The 16,827-nt window shown below is 36.4% G+C and overlaps 1 protein-coding gene across 2 annotated transcripts; it reads left to right on the top strand.

Annotated features, from left to right (window-relative positions):
• The first annotated feature begins 1,164 nt into the window (after positions 1-1,164).
• Positions 1,165-14,834, top strand: LOC127862705 (transforming growth factor-beta-induced protein ig-h3-like). Of its 2 annotated transcripts, XM_052401960.1 has the most exons (15): positions 1,165-1,789; positions 5,423-5,485; positions 6,147-6,266; positions 6,468-6,562; positions 7,277-7,461; positions 8,343-8,552; positions 9,952-10,102; positions 10,453-10,590; positions 10,855-11,067; positions 11,535-11,671; positions 12,046-12,213; positions 12,719-12,817; positions 13,375-13,521; positions 13,820-13,910; positions 14,242-14,834. In XM_052401960.1, the coding sequence occupies exons 1-15, from the start codon at positions 1,482-1,484 to the stop codon at positions 14,499-14,501; spliced, it is 2,385 nt and encodes a 794-aa protein (XP_052257920.1). In that variant the 5' UTR covers positions 1,165-1,481; the 3' UTR covers positions 14,502-14,834. The 2 variants fall into 2 exon arrangements, with proteins under 2 accessions (XP_052257920.1, XP_052257921.1); XM_052401961.1 differs by lacking the exon at positions 6,468-6,562 and having other exon boundaries at positions 7,293-7,461.
• The last annotated feature ends 1,993 nt before the right edge of the window (positions 14,835-16,827 follow it).

Genomic DNA, 16,827 nt, shown 5'->3' with positions numbered 1-16,827 from the left:
ACATTTCAATATTGTAGTTTTTGCCGCCGTACTTTGGTGTGTTGATGCTTTGCAATCATTGAGAGAGATTCTTGAAAAAGACTCCATATAATTTAAATTACATATATTATGCTATAATATGAGAGACATTGAAGGATTCAACTAACTGACGGTTATAATTAAGTGTTGTTGTCGTTCTTTGTTATAGCCCATTAAATATACTAATTCGGATTCAAAAGTGCTTAACATTATTATTATTAAATTGTTAACCAAATAAATAAATTGATCTCAACGCCTGATTGTGTTAATAACTTTGGTATTCTTAATATAAACAATGGCATTCTAAAGCCTGTGATTTGCATGTTTTGCATGATAACGTTTCGCTTGAAACAAACTTACACGTATCCTTAAAAGATTCAAGAGATATTCTATATAATGGTGGAGCATGCCTTATTTCATTGGATTTCAGACGACATGCAATCTGTATGTTGTTTACAATGCAATTTGAGAATATTATAGCACTGTTTAACATGTCAAATCATTTCAAGTGCATGTGTAAACGTATCATTTTATTATTTTTGGGAAGCAATGCCGTTGCTTTCAAAGCTTCAACATTATTGGTTATTTCGACGGAAAATTCAGCAACAACTGTAGGGCACACCTACGATGTTTGTTTCCAGTTCATCGATACGTCTGAGAAGGGAATGTCTACTGTTTGTTTAATACATGAGAAAAAGTTGATTTGTCGCATTGTTAACAAATTTTAACAGTCGATTGACCTAGACCAGAATCTCGAAAGGATACTGTTTGTAGGTTGGTCCGATCTTATTTTTGGCTAAAGTGTGGACGAGAACCCGATATTTCAACAAGCAGATGGAAATGGTTTTGCGTATCCGATGAAGCTGCTGAAATACATTCCTCCTAGTGCATAAGCACATTTTGACTGACAAAAAATCCGAAAAAAACGTTTTGGATTCGTCCGATGCAAATAAACAAATATTTTATTAATAAAACACGTCCCCAAAGTGTTTCTTACAGAAATGACGTCACACAAGTTACGTCATAAATTGCGTAATCGAGTGGACGAAAATAAAAATACGGAAAGCTGGTTCGGTGTATTTAAAAAAGAATCGTATAAGGATGATATGTAAAAGGCCTACAAAAGATAACACACGTCACGTAAGAGCGTTTGTTGTGACATTCATGATCTGTATCAATAAATTTCAAAGGTCCAATACTTGAACATATTAATCGGCGCGTAGGAATATGTACTTTCGGCCAGGTGATCTACTGCCGGAAATCAACTAGTTTATTCGGTCAATACTTCATTAGGTAAATGTTTGCAACCGTGGAAGGATATAAGTAAATTTACGAACACAAACATCATAACCTATCTTTTACTTTCGTTCGGCCTGGTGAACTTTGATGAACCGCAAGTACCTAGGTAAGCGTGTATAAGCAATATTTTCTACGACTGGAGATGCATTTGCAGCTAAGAAGCGATGGGTAAAATAACATTCTCGTTCATATTGTTGTGTATCTGTGTTGGACTGAGTGTCGCGCGTCCCCGCCGCTATCCCGGAGCCGGTCACGAGTGGAGATGGGGCAAGGTGCGCGGTTCAGACAAGGGCAGGCACATTGGCGCTTCTTTAGATCCTACATTCGGCACTCTTATGAAGCAAAACTTAAAAATGCCCGAGGATTGGGTCCGGTCGCAGCGGGGTATGATGCATCAGACATTCGGGAACCGTTTTGAAATCGGCCCGGGAAAGTTTGGGTTAGGATTTGGTGGAGAATTCCGTATTCCAGAGTAAGTATTGAATGATATAGTATGCTGCCTTACATGCATACAACTCTTAAATTAATATTATATGCGTTTTAAGGATCGTCTTCTCTTTAAATCGTATTTTTAACTTTTCAATAACAAACACACTTTTTATTTGTGTACACTCTCAATAAAACCTTCATTAAAACGTCGAAAGCGTTTTCTCATGCAAATACATGTATATCTTTTTAGCTCACCTGAGCACAACGTGCTCATGTTGAGCTTTTGGGATCGCCTTTTGTCCGTCGTGCGTGCGTCGTTCGTCGTCAACATTTTGCCTCGTGAACACTTTAGAGGCCACATTTCTTGTCCGATCTTCATGAAACTTGGGCAGAACATTTTTCCCAATGATACCTCGGCTGAGTTCGAAACTGGGTCATGCTTGGTCAAGCACGAGGTCACTAGGATATAAAAATATAAAAAAGAAAAACCTTGTGAACACTGTAGAAGTCATATATGATGCCAAATTTCATGTAACTTTGTCAAAATGATTTTCTAAGTGATATGTTGGTTGAGTTCAAAAATGGTTCCGGTCAGTTGAAAAACATGGCCGCCAGGGGACGGGGCAGTATTCCTTATATGGTTATAGAAAACCTTGTGAACACTCTAGGAGTCACAATTTTTGCCCAATCATCATGAAACTTGGTGAAAACATTGGTTTTATTGATATCTCGGACGAGTTCGAAAATGGTCCAGATCGGTGAAAAAAACATGGCCGCCAGGGGCGGGGCAGTTTTCTTTATATGTTTATAGTCAAAACATTTGAACACTCTAGAAGTCACATTTTCCACATCTTCGTGAAATTTAGTCAAAACATTTGTTTCATAGATACAACGGTTGAGTTCGAAAATGCTTCGGATCGGTAAAAAAATGGCCGCCTTGGGGGGGGGTCATTTTCCTTATATTTTATGTAAAAAAAAAAGAGCTTGTGAACACTCTAGAATACAAATTTTTGCCTATTCATCGTGAAATTGTGTCTAAACATCGATTTTATAGATATTTCACTAGTTCGAAATTGGTCATGATAGGTGGAAAAACATGGCCGCCAGGGGGTGTGGCAGTTTTCTCTATATGTGTATAGTGAAACAATGTGAACTGTCTAAAAGACACATTTTTTGCCCAATCTTCATGAAATTTGGTCAGAACATTTGTTTTCTGGATATGATGGTTGAGTTCAAAAATAGTTCGGATCGGTAAAAAACATGGACGCCAGGGGGTGTCTTTTTCCTTATATTTGTATATTAAAAAAAACTTGTGAACACTCTAGAAGACACATTTTTAGTCCAATCATCATGAAACTTGGTCAAAACATTGGTTTTATGGATATCTTGGCCGAGTTCCTTTATGGTTGCGGTCTGTTGAAAAACATGGCTTTAAATGGCTTTATAGGGAAACCCTGTTAACTCTCTACTATGAAATTACCGATGTACACGTTGAATGAAATTTATGCATATTATGATATTCATGATCTCCATGCAGTTATGTGAATATTAATTCTGCCGATAAGATATACAGTTAAATTGCCAACAATTTTGTTTATTTTATTTTATTCCTTTCTGATATGATTATTATATTTATGATCGGTTGGGGATGAAGTTCAACAAACATATTTTTGCCATCTGAAAACCCTTTATTAAATAATCTCAAAATTTTAAGTAGTAATATTGATTTCACAGAAAATTACTTAGGGGAGAAACAACTGTATATAACAGTTTAGAGTCAGGCCCCAAATTCCTGTGCAATTTAATGACCGCAGACCAATGAAATAACCATTAGCCACCACAGGTACCTCATTATATCTGACAGTTGCTTGGTGCCTATCCCCTTGTTTACCGCCCTTTGCAGTGAACAGCATGGAACAGCAATTGCTATACAGTGGTATCAATATAGAGATAAACACATAAATACATCTGTCTGGCATTTATTTTCGTATAAAAATCAGCATGCTGACTGCATAAAAAGAACAAATTACATCATTGAATCAAGCTCTTGAAATAGCAAAATTATGTACTTATATATTTCCAAGAAAGGTTTATACAATATATATATGTAAATTAAATGGGCGTAATATTTCATATTTCTTAGCTTTAAGTACAGTCATGCCTGATTGAACTTACTCAATATGGCTATTATTTAACTTATAACTATCACAAAGTCCATGTGTATCTTATGAATATCAAGAAGAAAAAGTAAAGATGTGTACGTAAAATATCCTTTTCAGCTTAGGCAATAACTGTTGCCAAAATTCAGTTATATTGATCAATAAAAAATAGATTGAAATATTCTCCAACTTTACTGTTAAACATTTATTGACAAAAAACTATCGTGTCTACATGTACACATATCATATCACAGATATACTTTGTTCAAGAATTAAAGAGATAGAGAAAATGTACTTAAAACCAACTATTTGCGATACTTATAATATTAAATGCAGCTTGTATTTGAGAATAAATTTCACAATTAAAATGCTTTTTAGTTTTGCATTGGTTGTAAATTAAGAGTAGAAGCGTAGAGGTATTGTTTACAAAAAACACTTACACATGTGAATAATTAACAAAAATTAACTCTTAAATGAAGTATGAAATTTCATTTTAAATCATAAATACAGATTGATATACAAAAGTCATGTAGGCCTACATGGATGATATGTGAAATAAAGTATTATGTGAAAGTCAGAAATACCATTATTCTAATTAATTTTATATACAGATGTCATGTATGATATGTGAAATGCAGTATTACTTGAAAATCAGAGTATTATTGTTCTAAATAACTTTGATTGCAAGAACAGTGAAAACGTATTTCAATAATAGAGCACACTAAGTCTGTACTACAGCCTGTCTGCTCAGCACTCGTCCTCTTCTGAAGATTTTACACTAAATAATCGAACTATAAAGCACAAGTTAAAGTGATATTATTGGCATCTAACAGTTTAAAGGTGTCTATCGCAACCGTTGTTTATTTTTTTTGTGTTTTCACTTCAAATACAATTATATTTGTTAATGCAGCATCAACATACTAAAACAATATCCCGAAAAGAGAAAAACAATGCATTTGAATATCAACCGTACTTACGTTTGACAACTTATCATGCATGTACGATGTGAACCTAGATTTAGTTTTAGTGCAGATTCGTTTATACGACACAAAGGCACACTTATGTTTTACGGATCATTTCGGCTTACAGGACTGAATGAGTCATGTAAAATATCGAATATAAAATATATTTTTTATAAACAACTGGTAGCAAGATCAGTTGCAGATAATTGGTCAGTAACCACATTTTAAGTTTCTATTTTACCTGTTAATTCTTCTCAGCTAAATTAAACAGTGAAACATGCCCATAATATCGCATTAAGTATGTACGCCCGTCTGTATGAAGCACTGTTATTATTTTGAACTCCACCTTCCCAGAATAGATTAGTTCCTTTGAGTCTCAGGTGAGCGCCTTAGGGCCTATGGTCCTCTTGTTAATAATGGCTCCAGCCAGTAAATCATGTTTTTAATGTTTCTTTTTCCCCGTCTCCCAGTAATAAATCATTAAATATCCTTTGCAATACAACTAAATAAAACTTTAGTTCTGTTCTAAACTGATGTTATATTTGATGTTTGCAGGTTTGAGATGAACCTCAACCTAGGAAGCGTCGCCGGAAGGAAGGCCCAAAACTGGTGGGAGGGGTGAGTAAACTTGAAGAGAAAGAGAAATCAACAAATTATATAACAGTTGCGTGTTGTAAATGTACAAAGTCAATAATTTATGGCGCGTTGCATTAACACGTATGCCATACTTGTGTCGTTAAAGTTTGCGTTTTTTTCCGTTTCGCAATGTAAATGATACGTTAACTTGAATGCTACCATTAACACGCGTACAATATTAACGTCTCGTTAGATTATACCTAAATTCCTACATATATATTATTGCATCTTGTATCAATGAAGCACGAGCATATTTAACATTATAACTATAACTTGATTGTCGTTTGCGATGTGCTTATTAACAGACGGTTGTTCACGCTTCTCATGTTCAGTATCACCTTTCACCCTCCCCCCCCCCCCCCCTATAGAGATTGAGGGATATCGAAAAGGACTCGCGTTCAGTTTTGTTTAAATGAGATTCAGACATAAAACATGACATCTGTGTATAGTGTAACAGGATTCAAACAAATGTACGACGAATCCAATTAAACTTATAGATCTCTATACGATTTTTTCCGAAATAAAATTGTAAAAGTAATGGTCAGCACATTTTCGGTGCATTATTTGTTACACAACTTGTGTGATGGAAGCTTAGCAATTTACTACAAATAACAGAAGTGCTTCAGCGATTCTTTATCTACAGACCCAACGTGTGCTACATGCAGTCGGAGAAGGTAGAAAACGTCACAGAAATCACGTCACACTTCCGGTTCCTTTCTTTCGTCTGCGACGTCTCTGATACCACGCACAAGTGCATCGAAACGTAAGAATGCGCTATGTATCCATCCTTATAAAAAATGATTTTTTAGAGATTAATATATTAATGACATACCCATTTTCAACGAAACAAACACACCTTATGAAACAATAATGCTAGGTTCGAATACCTTCGAATCGATTTATAATCCTGAATTGTTAATATCGCGCAACCTTATCGTCTGTACTTCTCAAAACCCCACTGCAGGAGTCATACCCCGAGGGGCAAGATTGTGCTAACGAAAGTGTATGAGTGTTGTTTTGGCTTCATGCGCAAACGCGGGGAGTTCGGCTGCCAGGAAGGTCTGTATGACGTCACTTGGTCCATACGATATTAACTAGAATTACAGATCTCCTCTTAAAGGGATCTTTTTACGGTTTGGTAAATTGACAAAATTGAAAAAAGTTGTTTCAGATTCGCAAATTTTCGTTTTAGTTATGATATTTGTGAGGAAACAGTATTACTGAACATTTACCATAGTCCAATATAGCCATTATATGTATCTTTTGACGATTTGAAAACCTAAAAATTATAACGCGTTGCAACGCGAAACGATTGAATAATTTGGAGAGTTCTGTTGTTGTCGTTTAAATTTACAAAACTACGAAGATTGCTTATATAAGGTATAAAATACTTAAATTATGTATACCCGGGCGGCGGAATAGCCGAGAGGACTAATGCGTTTTTACTTCAGACTAATTCCAGGACTCCGGGGGTCACTGGTTCGAGCCCTTATACCGTCTACTTTTTTTTCCAATGTTTACATTTATCAATATAAAGCATTTAATGACAAACTTCAAAATATGCCAAAATCTGTGAAAAGGCCCCTTTAATTCGAAGCTTTATGCTTGTCAAAAATATGAGAATAACATTATTAACATTTTAAATTGAACTAACTATCACGATACTTCGTGATTTGGTCTGTTGTTGTTGTTTCGAAATTATCGCAAGTTGTAAACTAACGATACATTAACCCCCCCCCCCCCCCCCCCCCCCCCATCTCTACTGCTCCGCAGAGATACTCTTGTCCAGCATACCCGACCTCCTCAAGACGCTTGGGCTCACGGAGCTGACCAGTCTACTGGACAGTGTGGGGCTTAGCTCGGAAGTCCTGGCCAGTGATAACAACAACTTCACCGTGTTCGCCCCTAGCAACGAGGTCCTCGCTAAGTTCGTCCTGCCCGCATTGCAGCAACATGGGGTAAGGTATTTTCGGTTCAAATTAAGTGTAATGAACTGAGCAATACGTTTCAAATACTCGTTGTTTATATGCAACAGCTGGTTAAAATCGAAGTTCAAACGTGTATGATTTAACCAGTACACAGTGTCGTTATTGCATTGACAACCGCCTATCAGAACGCGTATCTAGAGATCATTTATCGACGATGCATAAAATTTGAAAAGGTCAAATTCTAACATTCTCTTGCAAATATTAATACAGCTGATGTAGATAAATATATTATTGCACTATGCTCAGTCGAGGATCTGACATTTGTTTGGCGTTGATTATATTTCGGCATACCTGTCAATACATGTTTTCACCTTTATTAATGCTTGTTTGGTCGATGTCGATACAGCCACTACGTACATGTACTTACCCAGTATACTACAAAGTACCCGGAGAACTAAAAATATACTCAAAAGTACCCTAGAGTATTGCCGGACCCAGGGTAGACTGCTGTATACTTAAGATTACCTCGGATACTTTTAAAGAAAATGAGCCAACAGCGATCAAAGGAGTCTTATCAACTTTATCAATGGTCAATGAAATTTTTGTGAATTCTGCCCTTTGTCGACTCAAAGGAAAACTTTGTACAAATGGATTGGTCAATTGAAAAATAACAGCAATGCAGCATTTCTAACTCATTTTTTTAAGTGAAGCTGTCGAACACGTATCTCATATAAACCAATTCTAAACATAACTTTTCAAATGAATGATTGTGTGTGTGTGTCCCTTAATATAGGTCTGATCGTTTATATTTGTTAAAATATTTGGCCTATTAGTGATGCAACGTCTACTTATTTGTTGAAGTTGAACACAGTACAATAATATAACTCTAAAGCGCATGCGCACACATGCAGGGCGTGAACGTGATGAAGGATATCGGCTCGGTGGTGATTGTGTCCCAGGAGATCAGCAACTCTGTCATCGAGGACACGCGCAACATCCTGCTGGGTCACGTGGCCGTTGGGCGTCTGACGTCATCACGCCTGACTGACGACATGATCGTGGAGACCGCCAGTCCGCTGAAGTCCTCCATCCGGATCAACACGTACGAGCAGCCGAAAAAGGTAACTTATTTGGAAATAAATTTCCATCTCTCTTGTCGGAAATGAAATAAAAATTGAGTTTGAATTCAATCTCTTTAGAAAACGTTGAAAACGATAAACGTTATGTGATTAAAGAGGTCATATGGATAACGACAATGTTCTACAGCTGAATAGCTATGTTATTTTCGTTCCATCATCTGTTTACATCTACTTCTTATAATCGTGACCGAAAAGCATACTTTAAGAAACAAAAAATATTGTCTGTATTAACACATGAGTTGCTGCATGCGTTTGTTCAGTAGAAGCGAGTGACTCACAAATGGTGCGCGAGTTGTTTGTTTCCAGGTACGAATGCTAAATTCAGTTTTGTTTTATTGCTAACAACATGCTGCAAAATTAGTGTTACATTATTAAAATTCGTACATTAACCATCGATTCGACATGTAGCAAACACTTTATATGAAATAATAAACATACAATACTCGGCTGATATCAAGACTTATGAGCAAACTCATCTTATTAGCAGCAAGCATGTTTCTCTAGACATAGCCTGCTTGTTGTTAGTGCTTTGAGTTAATCGGGTAATGCGTTTGCGAAATTTGAACCGACACTGCTTCCTAATTCAATATGAAAAACACGCCCCAAAATATTTTCGCGAATATAATGACGTTTTGCTCTGGAACGGAGAACGGACATAGGCCGTAATAAAATTACAAAATAATAATAAAATAATGCACAATTCGTGAAACGCTAAGCTACCATAAAATTATCCTTCATTATCCTTCATTACGACAAATTATTAAGTTCGCATTTTTTTGTTTAAGTTTTGTTTTACACTTTGTTTTGTGTTCAAAATATAATAAAGATAATTGAACGATTTTGTTATTTTTTTTGGTTTAGCTTCTTTAGGTTTGCTTTTTACATTGACTAATTACTAAATAAATAGAGGATATTTGTTGGATTCTGTGGAATATCGATTTTATTTCACGAGTGATCATACAAATTATATTTTCACGAGTGGCGCAGCCACGAGTGAAAAAATATATTTTTTAGAATCACGAGTGAATTAAAATCGGTATTCCACCGAATCCAACAAATTTTCTTTTTATTTTATGATTTTTTACCGTTTATTTATATTGTAAAGGTGTTTAACTGGAAAATTTCGGTGGAATAATGACGTCATTTCGTTGAAAAAATGACGTCATTTCACAGTAAAACAGTGTAATATATCGATATTTTTCGCTGTTATTTTTACTGTTTAATACAGTGAAATATAAGTTTTATTTCACTGATATTTCTCTATAAACCACAGGAAAGCATAAATAAAAGCACCTATCAATCTAATATGGTTGTCATTAAACGTACTTGAACAATTTTTTTCCTTAATAATGGGTAACAACGCCGAGTTGTCTCCCTTCAGCTGGTGACGGCGAACTGCAAGCCGATCACGAGCACAGACAACATCGCCATCAACGGCGTCGTGCATGTGGTCAGTGACGTGTTGATGCCAGTCACCGGGTCCATATTGGACCTGGTCAAGAAGAACCCAGAACTCAGTTTCCTCAAAACAGGTAAGTACGTATTTTTGGCCTAACATGCATGGTGCGGTATTTTTTAATCCTGTTAATGTATTTTGATTTTCACTGCAGATATTTTAGAAGTTTCAGGTTTTTACTTTTAATTTTGCCATTTACTGGTTATTTTATAATTTTAATATGTATATTTGCAAGTTAATGTATAAACAATTTAAAATATAAGGCATTTTCCGTGAACCCGGGCTTATATTTTCTCTAATTGTCGTGCAAAATACGGTGTCAAACAAGTAACGCGCAATTTCAAATGCCATTCCGGGACGAAACTAACCGTACATTATGCTTGCTTTTCCTTCGACGATAATCCCAGGTTTGTTTTCCTTGTGCAGTCCTCGGCTCCTCCCCCCTGGCAGCCACGCTTAGAGAGCCCGGACGTTACACCTTGCTTGCACCCACTGACGCCGCATTCAAAAAGCACGTGGAATTGCTCACGCGCATACTCGGTGACGACAAGAAATGCATGGAAAGTAAGCTACACTTTACGATAAGTAGATGTATAAGTTATGTCAACTTAAAACGGAATTCAACGGAAAATATCCCATCACGAAATAAGAAAGATAATCTAATTTTAATCGAATGGTAACGTACGGTGTTTCCAAAAAGTGTTGAATGTTAAGAAGATAGTAGCCCACATTGTAAATGTACTTAAAATAAATTTTCGCATCATAAAATCATATGTACGTTGCTATGTTTTCCTGTAATAACATCGAAACATGTATGCTTTTGCACAGACGTACTGCAGAATCACCTTCTACCAAACGTGATCTGTTCGTCTGTAATCGAGGGTTGTGCGCAGACGAAAAACTCGCTGGGCAGAGCGCTACAGGTGACACGTGACCAGGATAACAAGTTGTACGTAGAGGGCGCTCAAATAATCGTTACGGACATCATGGCAACAAACGGCGTTATTCACGTCATTGATGACATACTCGTCCCTGACGAAGGTACAATAAACTAGATATAGCAAGTCGTATTGCGAGTGATAATGATCGGGGATCTTTGTCGTAAAATACGTACGTTCGAAAATCATATGTTAGTGCTGAAAGTTAACGAAGTAGTATTTCTATAAGTCAACCAGACGTCTACGTCTCTGCGTACGCTAAAATCTAACATATTTTCCGCACGATAGTAGTAAGTGCTGCTTTCCGCCTGCAAGTCAATTCTTTTTCGTAAAAATGACAGCCTTAGTACCGATACCGAACGGAATTCGAACGTTTTCCTGGAATCTTAAGTTAACAAATCCAATTGATGACTTGATTGATTCACCGCTTTCAATGTACCTATCAAAACACGTGTAAAATACATGAGAATGACATGTTTTCATCACGCATGCACATACACCTGAATGGCAACAGCGTTTTTTTTAAAGCTTCAAATTTTGCCAGTTACTGCTGCGCTCTGTGCATTTCAGCGTTGAACATCGTAGAGCTGGCCTCGAAAAAAAACTACAGCGAGTTTTTGAAGCTGTTGGAGCGAGCCGGGCTCAAGAAGGATCTCGCGCTCGCAGAGAATATCACGGTGTTTGTGCCTAGCAACGAGGCCATGCAGGTCAGTGGCTTGAAATCGTCCTCTTATGTATTTGCATAAGCTGTTATAAATAATTACCAAACCATAGCACAATGTATTGTTGAGTGACGTAATTGGTCAAGCTCGTAACAATGTATTTACATATGCGCGTGATCCATGATGCTTTGAAAACGGCATAGATTTTTTACAATGTCTTTTATCTGAGTGGCGTTATTTGTACAGCTCGGTGCAATACGTAATAATTATGTGCTTTGCGAAAAAAGTGTTATATGCATGTGCGTAAAGTGTCGTTCCCGATTAGCCTGTGCGGACTGCTTTTATGATAAAGGCATATATTTTTTATAATGCCATTTCTTTAAAATCGTCCATTATTGATACATTTGTATATTTTGCAGTCTTTGCCATCAAATGTAGTGGCGAAAGTTACGTCTGACGTAGAACTGCTTAAAGAGACGTTGAAATACCACGTAGTTCCCGACGCATTTTCATGCCGGGCGCTGTATAACAACAAGCTGCTGGACACATTGGAGGGAACCAGCCTTAGAATCAACGAATACTCGACCGTATGTAGCTTTCCACCGCTCCATCCGTATATATACTTGCTTTTGGGTCGTGTACTATTACGATTTGTGTGAAGAAAACGACATTTGAATTGTGTGAAATTGAAATTCGGTCAACATTACTAGCCAATCAAAATTCGCGAATAACCATCACTTCGTGTTTTCCTTTTATCGCTTCCAGCCTTATTATTATTGTGCCACTTTGTTATAGTCGTGACGCAAAACCGAGACCTTGATTCCACAATTGCAAATCAGTTATTACATTTTATTAACGGGCAATTAATATTTGATAATATTAATAAAATTGAACGAGTGTTTCGTTTCTTTTTCGCTTTTGTTATCAGTTAGTTCAGTTATGTAATAATATGTATAACAGTTCGGTGAATCTACGTTTTTCTTTAAAAAATGCGGTATGGAAAATCTGTCATTTATTCTTTTTGCTGAGAACAATTTAATATAATTTACCCGTTTGGGCGTAGAAATTTATCTATGGACCATTGTTTCTTAGTTTCCGTTCGGTCGAGAATGGCTGCAGACGGTACAGTGCGCCTCGTTCGAGGCGGAGACGATCAAGGGATGTAACGGAAACATCCTCGTCGTCAACAAGGTCAGGACAGGTTTCGCCATAGCGTCATAGGTGGCATATAATTGTTTTAATATGTCGAAAATTGAATTAAATGCCAAAAGATACAAGTTTATTACGACAATGCTTTTTGTGAGGGTACCAATTTCCGGCTTTGCGTTTTTTTTAAATACATGTAAAATAATTACAAGCGGAATACACATAATTTTATTTGAATTAGATTGGTGTGAAATGATATGATTTGAAGGCATCGGTCAACTGATTAAAATGAGATTGGTATTTTGTGTTTTAAATCGGACAGGGTTTCATGGTGTGATTCAAATGAGAATGGTATTTAATTGTGTTTTTTGAACGAGATTTGTATTTTTATGTGATTTGATTTATATTAGTCCAAGTAATGTAATTTGACATAGATTCTTCTTTTGTGGTGTAATTTGATTGATTGCGATTCGTCTTTCACGATGTTATTTAAATGAGACAGATTGTACTGATGCAAGTTGTTCGAAATTCATTTTTAATAATATTATGTGAATGAGATTCATCTTTAATGATGTAATGTGCGTACGATCGTCTCCATATAGATTCTGTCGCCCCCAACCGGCGACCTGGTGGACGTGCTGGCGATGGACCGCCGCTTCTCGTACCTTACGACGCTCCTCAAGGTTGCCGACATCGCCGACATGCTACAGGAGGAAGGTCCTTTCACGCTGTTTGCGCCCACTAATGAGGTATTTACATGTGAACGCACATGGGTCATCTAATGGAAACGGTTGCGCTCATGTTCATGTTTAATTTTCTAAAGGTACTAAATGCAGCAATGTATTTCATTTAGATGCCATTCCAAAAAAACGCGTTTGATCTATGTTTAATCAACTTTAATGTGCATTTCATTATTCAGTGGTACTAAATTAAGCAATGTCTATAACACTGTCTTTGACATATTTAATCAATTTGACTAATATGTATAAATAGATATGTTTAATATATACGTGTATTACATTTTAGAAACAACATTTATAATTTCAGGCCTTCAAGCGTCTCGGAAGTGATGCCGTAGAAACCCTAAAGAAGAATCCCTCGCACCTGAAATCTCTGTTGATGGATCACGTGGCTAGAGGTAGGGGTCCACACGGGGTGCTGTCTGCACCATTTTGTGTCAGGCCTTTATACATGGCATTTAAGTACATGCATTCCCTTGTAACTCAATTTCAAAATATTAAACGGCTAGCCATGCGCCAAATGTGTGTATAAAATAAGACACATGAGAACCAAATCCAACCAATTCCAAACTGCAGGACTATGTCACTGTTCCTTGCCGTAATCCTGGGAAAGGAATGGATGTGGAGACGTTTGATATAAATGTAGATTAACACACATTTATTTCATCGTGTTACATTTTATTTTTAATTGTCCAGTTAACTAGCGAATATTTTAATTCCCTTTTCCAGATGTCATCTGCTGTAATGCCATCATGCGCTCGAACTGGTTTGACCAGCAGCGTGTAAGAACGCTGTCCGACAAGACTCTTAGTGTGCACAAAAACAAGGCTGACCAGAGGTTTATTGACAAGGCGGAGATCAAGCAGTGCGATCTGATGGCCACCAACGGCGTTGTACACGTCATCGATGACGTAATCTCAGATTACGTAAAGCTAGGGCGAGGCCGGTCGGTTGACCGAATCGACAGATGGTTTTGGAATTTTAAATAATTGGATCTCAACTTCATAGTTGCGCCTTGAAAATCATTGATTGCGTTGAGCAATGAACGGTTCATAATTCACTTCGCATAATACATAGTCTATAACATCTTTGCATAATAAAATCAAATAACATTAGAATCATGGCCAATCGACATTAGACAAACAGATTTTTGGAGTACACTATGATTGGAAAAGGTCAATTGAATACGCATTTTAGGTTCAAACTACGACTGCCTGGTATTTTACTATTTGAAATAAGTCTGTTTGGGCTGATAGATTCCTTTGTTTATACATATGCCAGCCATATTGAAACGCCTTTTAACATAAAGATTTTACAAGGTGTCTTGCATGTTGTTTTGATATGTAGTGATGATCGCATGATCGTATAGATTTGTGCTTTAAATGTATCATATAAAAGAAAATCCCAGTTTTTAAGCTTGTTCACATCTAACGTAGATATGTGTCATTGAAAATTGCATTTTTCAAATAAAGTTTAATTATTCGCAGTATAAACATTCATATTTCAGCTCTGATGAATCTATCTGCACGTTTCGAATTTTTGTGTGGGCATTCCATACCGTCCATTTAAGTATAAAAATGCCCTCAGAACAGTCCTTAAGATTATATAGAACACCGTTGTTAAATACAATGATTATCTCCAAAATTAGCATAAAATGGCAGTAGACATTACAATTCCCAGCGTAAAAAATCAATAAACATTCACACATACTATGCGTTGTAGACAGTTTGAACACTATTTAAATATGATAAAAGACATAAATGAATTTCTATTATTCTTGCTCGTTTGAACCATGTAACTGCAATATTATCCATTCACTTTTTATATGTCAAGATAAAAAGGTGAAGATTCAGTAATAAATGGTTGGCATAGTACATTGTAGCACCATACTTTAATTGACAGAAAAGATAAAAAAAGATCCAAAAAGAATAAAAACCTGGTGTCAATATATGGGTAAAATGACAACACACAATTGTAATGTAATACCTCTGTCATCGAGCAGAAAAGTAAGTTTATTTTAAATTGCAGTGAAACTGTTACATTGCTCTTCATTGAAGCTCTTTGTCAATATATAGGTCAGATACCTACACACACAATTTCAGTGAAATACCTATGTCATCGAGAATAAAAGGATGTCTATTTTAAATTGCAGTTGACATGTTACATGCTCTCTAATAATGCTCTTTTTCGATATATAGGTTACTAGAAAGCATGGGATCAAGTAACTGAGCAATTATTTCTTAGTAAGATCAGCAATGACATTCAGTGGAAAGACGTGACAATATTTGCATGAACGTCATTTGCTGCATATATAATTTCAGATTGGGATCATTAGTGACAGGAGATGTTAGATTGAAACCAATTAAATTTTAATTAAAAAATATATATTCCCTCTAAAATCACTTATGGCAAGACCAGACATATGCTAAAGTACACCCATTAAAATACCATAGATAGCTTGAGACATTATTCTGAATCATGTAGAAAATGTCTTATCAAAAACTAATCATTCCCTGAAAAATAATTTGCGCGGAAGGACTTGACAAAAAATATCAGCAAATTGTCATAGGAAAAATAAATCCCTGAAATATTTATGGAACAAAACAACCGGAATGCATGCACATCTATCCAATATGAATGCTGCATATAACATGTAACTGAATTGTATAATTAGTTCTTGGCATGAGCGCGGAAACGAAAAATCAATTAGAAATGATAAATATTAATAATCGAAAGGCAATAAGTCCCTGAAAAATCTCATGACCAGAGCAAGCTGACAATATGCTCATGTTCACGCTGAATATTTATTTTAAGACCATAAATGCATGAACTTTCGCATGGACACGAAGTGTGACGGACATGAGGATTGATGGACGTGGGATAGGACAGAAACGATTGTCCGTGAAATTCGTTTCAGGCCAATGCAAACTCAATGCCATCAACATAAGAATCCGGACGGACATACACAGCGGTTGCGTTATGATCCCCTTCCTTCCTGGGCTCATAAGTTATCTTTGTATATGTGTCTGCCTCTGCGAAGATTTTCTCGGGTACATGCGTGCACGTGTTGCAAGTTAGTAGATAATTATGTATACAATACCACTGATATATCCATTAGGACTTCAAGCCATAGCAATGATAATTCTGAAATCCACACCAAAAGTACCTTGTGAGTTAACATTCGCAGGGCATAGGCTTACAAATTTCAGTCAAGCCTCATGGTTTGAGACGAATAATATATGATTCATAAACAAGAACTCGATTTACACTGAACACTAATTCTATATATAACCTGACATTGGTGAGCACTGAGTA

The sequence above is a fragment of the Dreissena polymorpha genome, chromosome 16 (assembly GCF_020536995.1).
Source record: "Dreissena polymorpha isolate Duluth1 chromosome 16, UMN_Dpol_1.0, whole genome shotgun sequence".
In the NCBI taxonomy this organism is placed as follows: Eukaryota; Metazoa; Mollusca; class Bivalvia; order Myida; family Dreissenidae; genus Dreissena; species Dreissena polymorpha.
This window is presented reverse-complemented; position numbering and strand designations above follow the sequence as displayed.

Coding starts and splice junctions, on each gene's coding strand:
- LOC127862705 (XM_052401960.1), top strand. CDS start 1,482: ATGGGTAAAATAACATTCTCGTTCATATTGTTGTGTATCTGTGTTGGA. Junction 11,068..11,534: donor CATACTCGTCCCTGACGAAG/GTACAATAAACT, acceptor TGTGCATTTCAG/CGTTGAACATCGTAGAGCTG. Junction 12,818..13,374: donor ACATCCTCGTCGTCAACAAG/GTCAGGACAGGT, acceptor GTCTCCATATAG/ATTCTGTCGCCCCCAACCGG.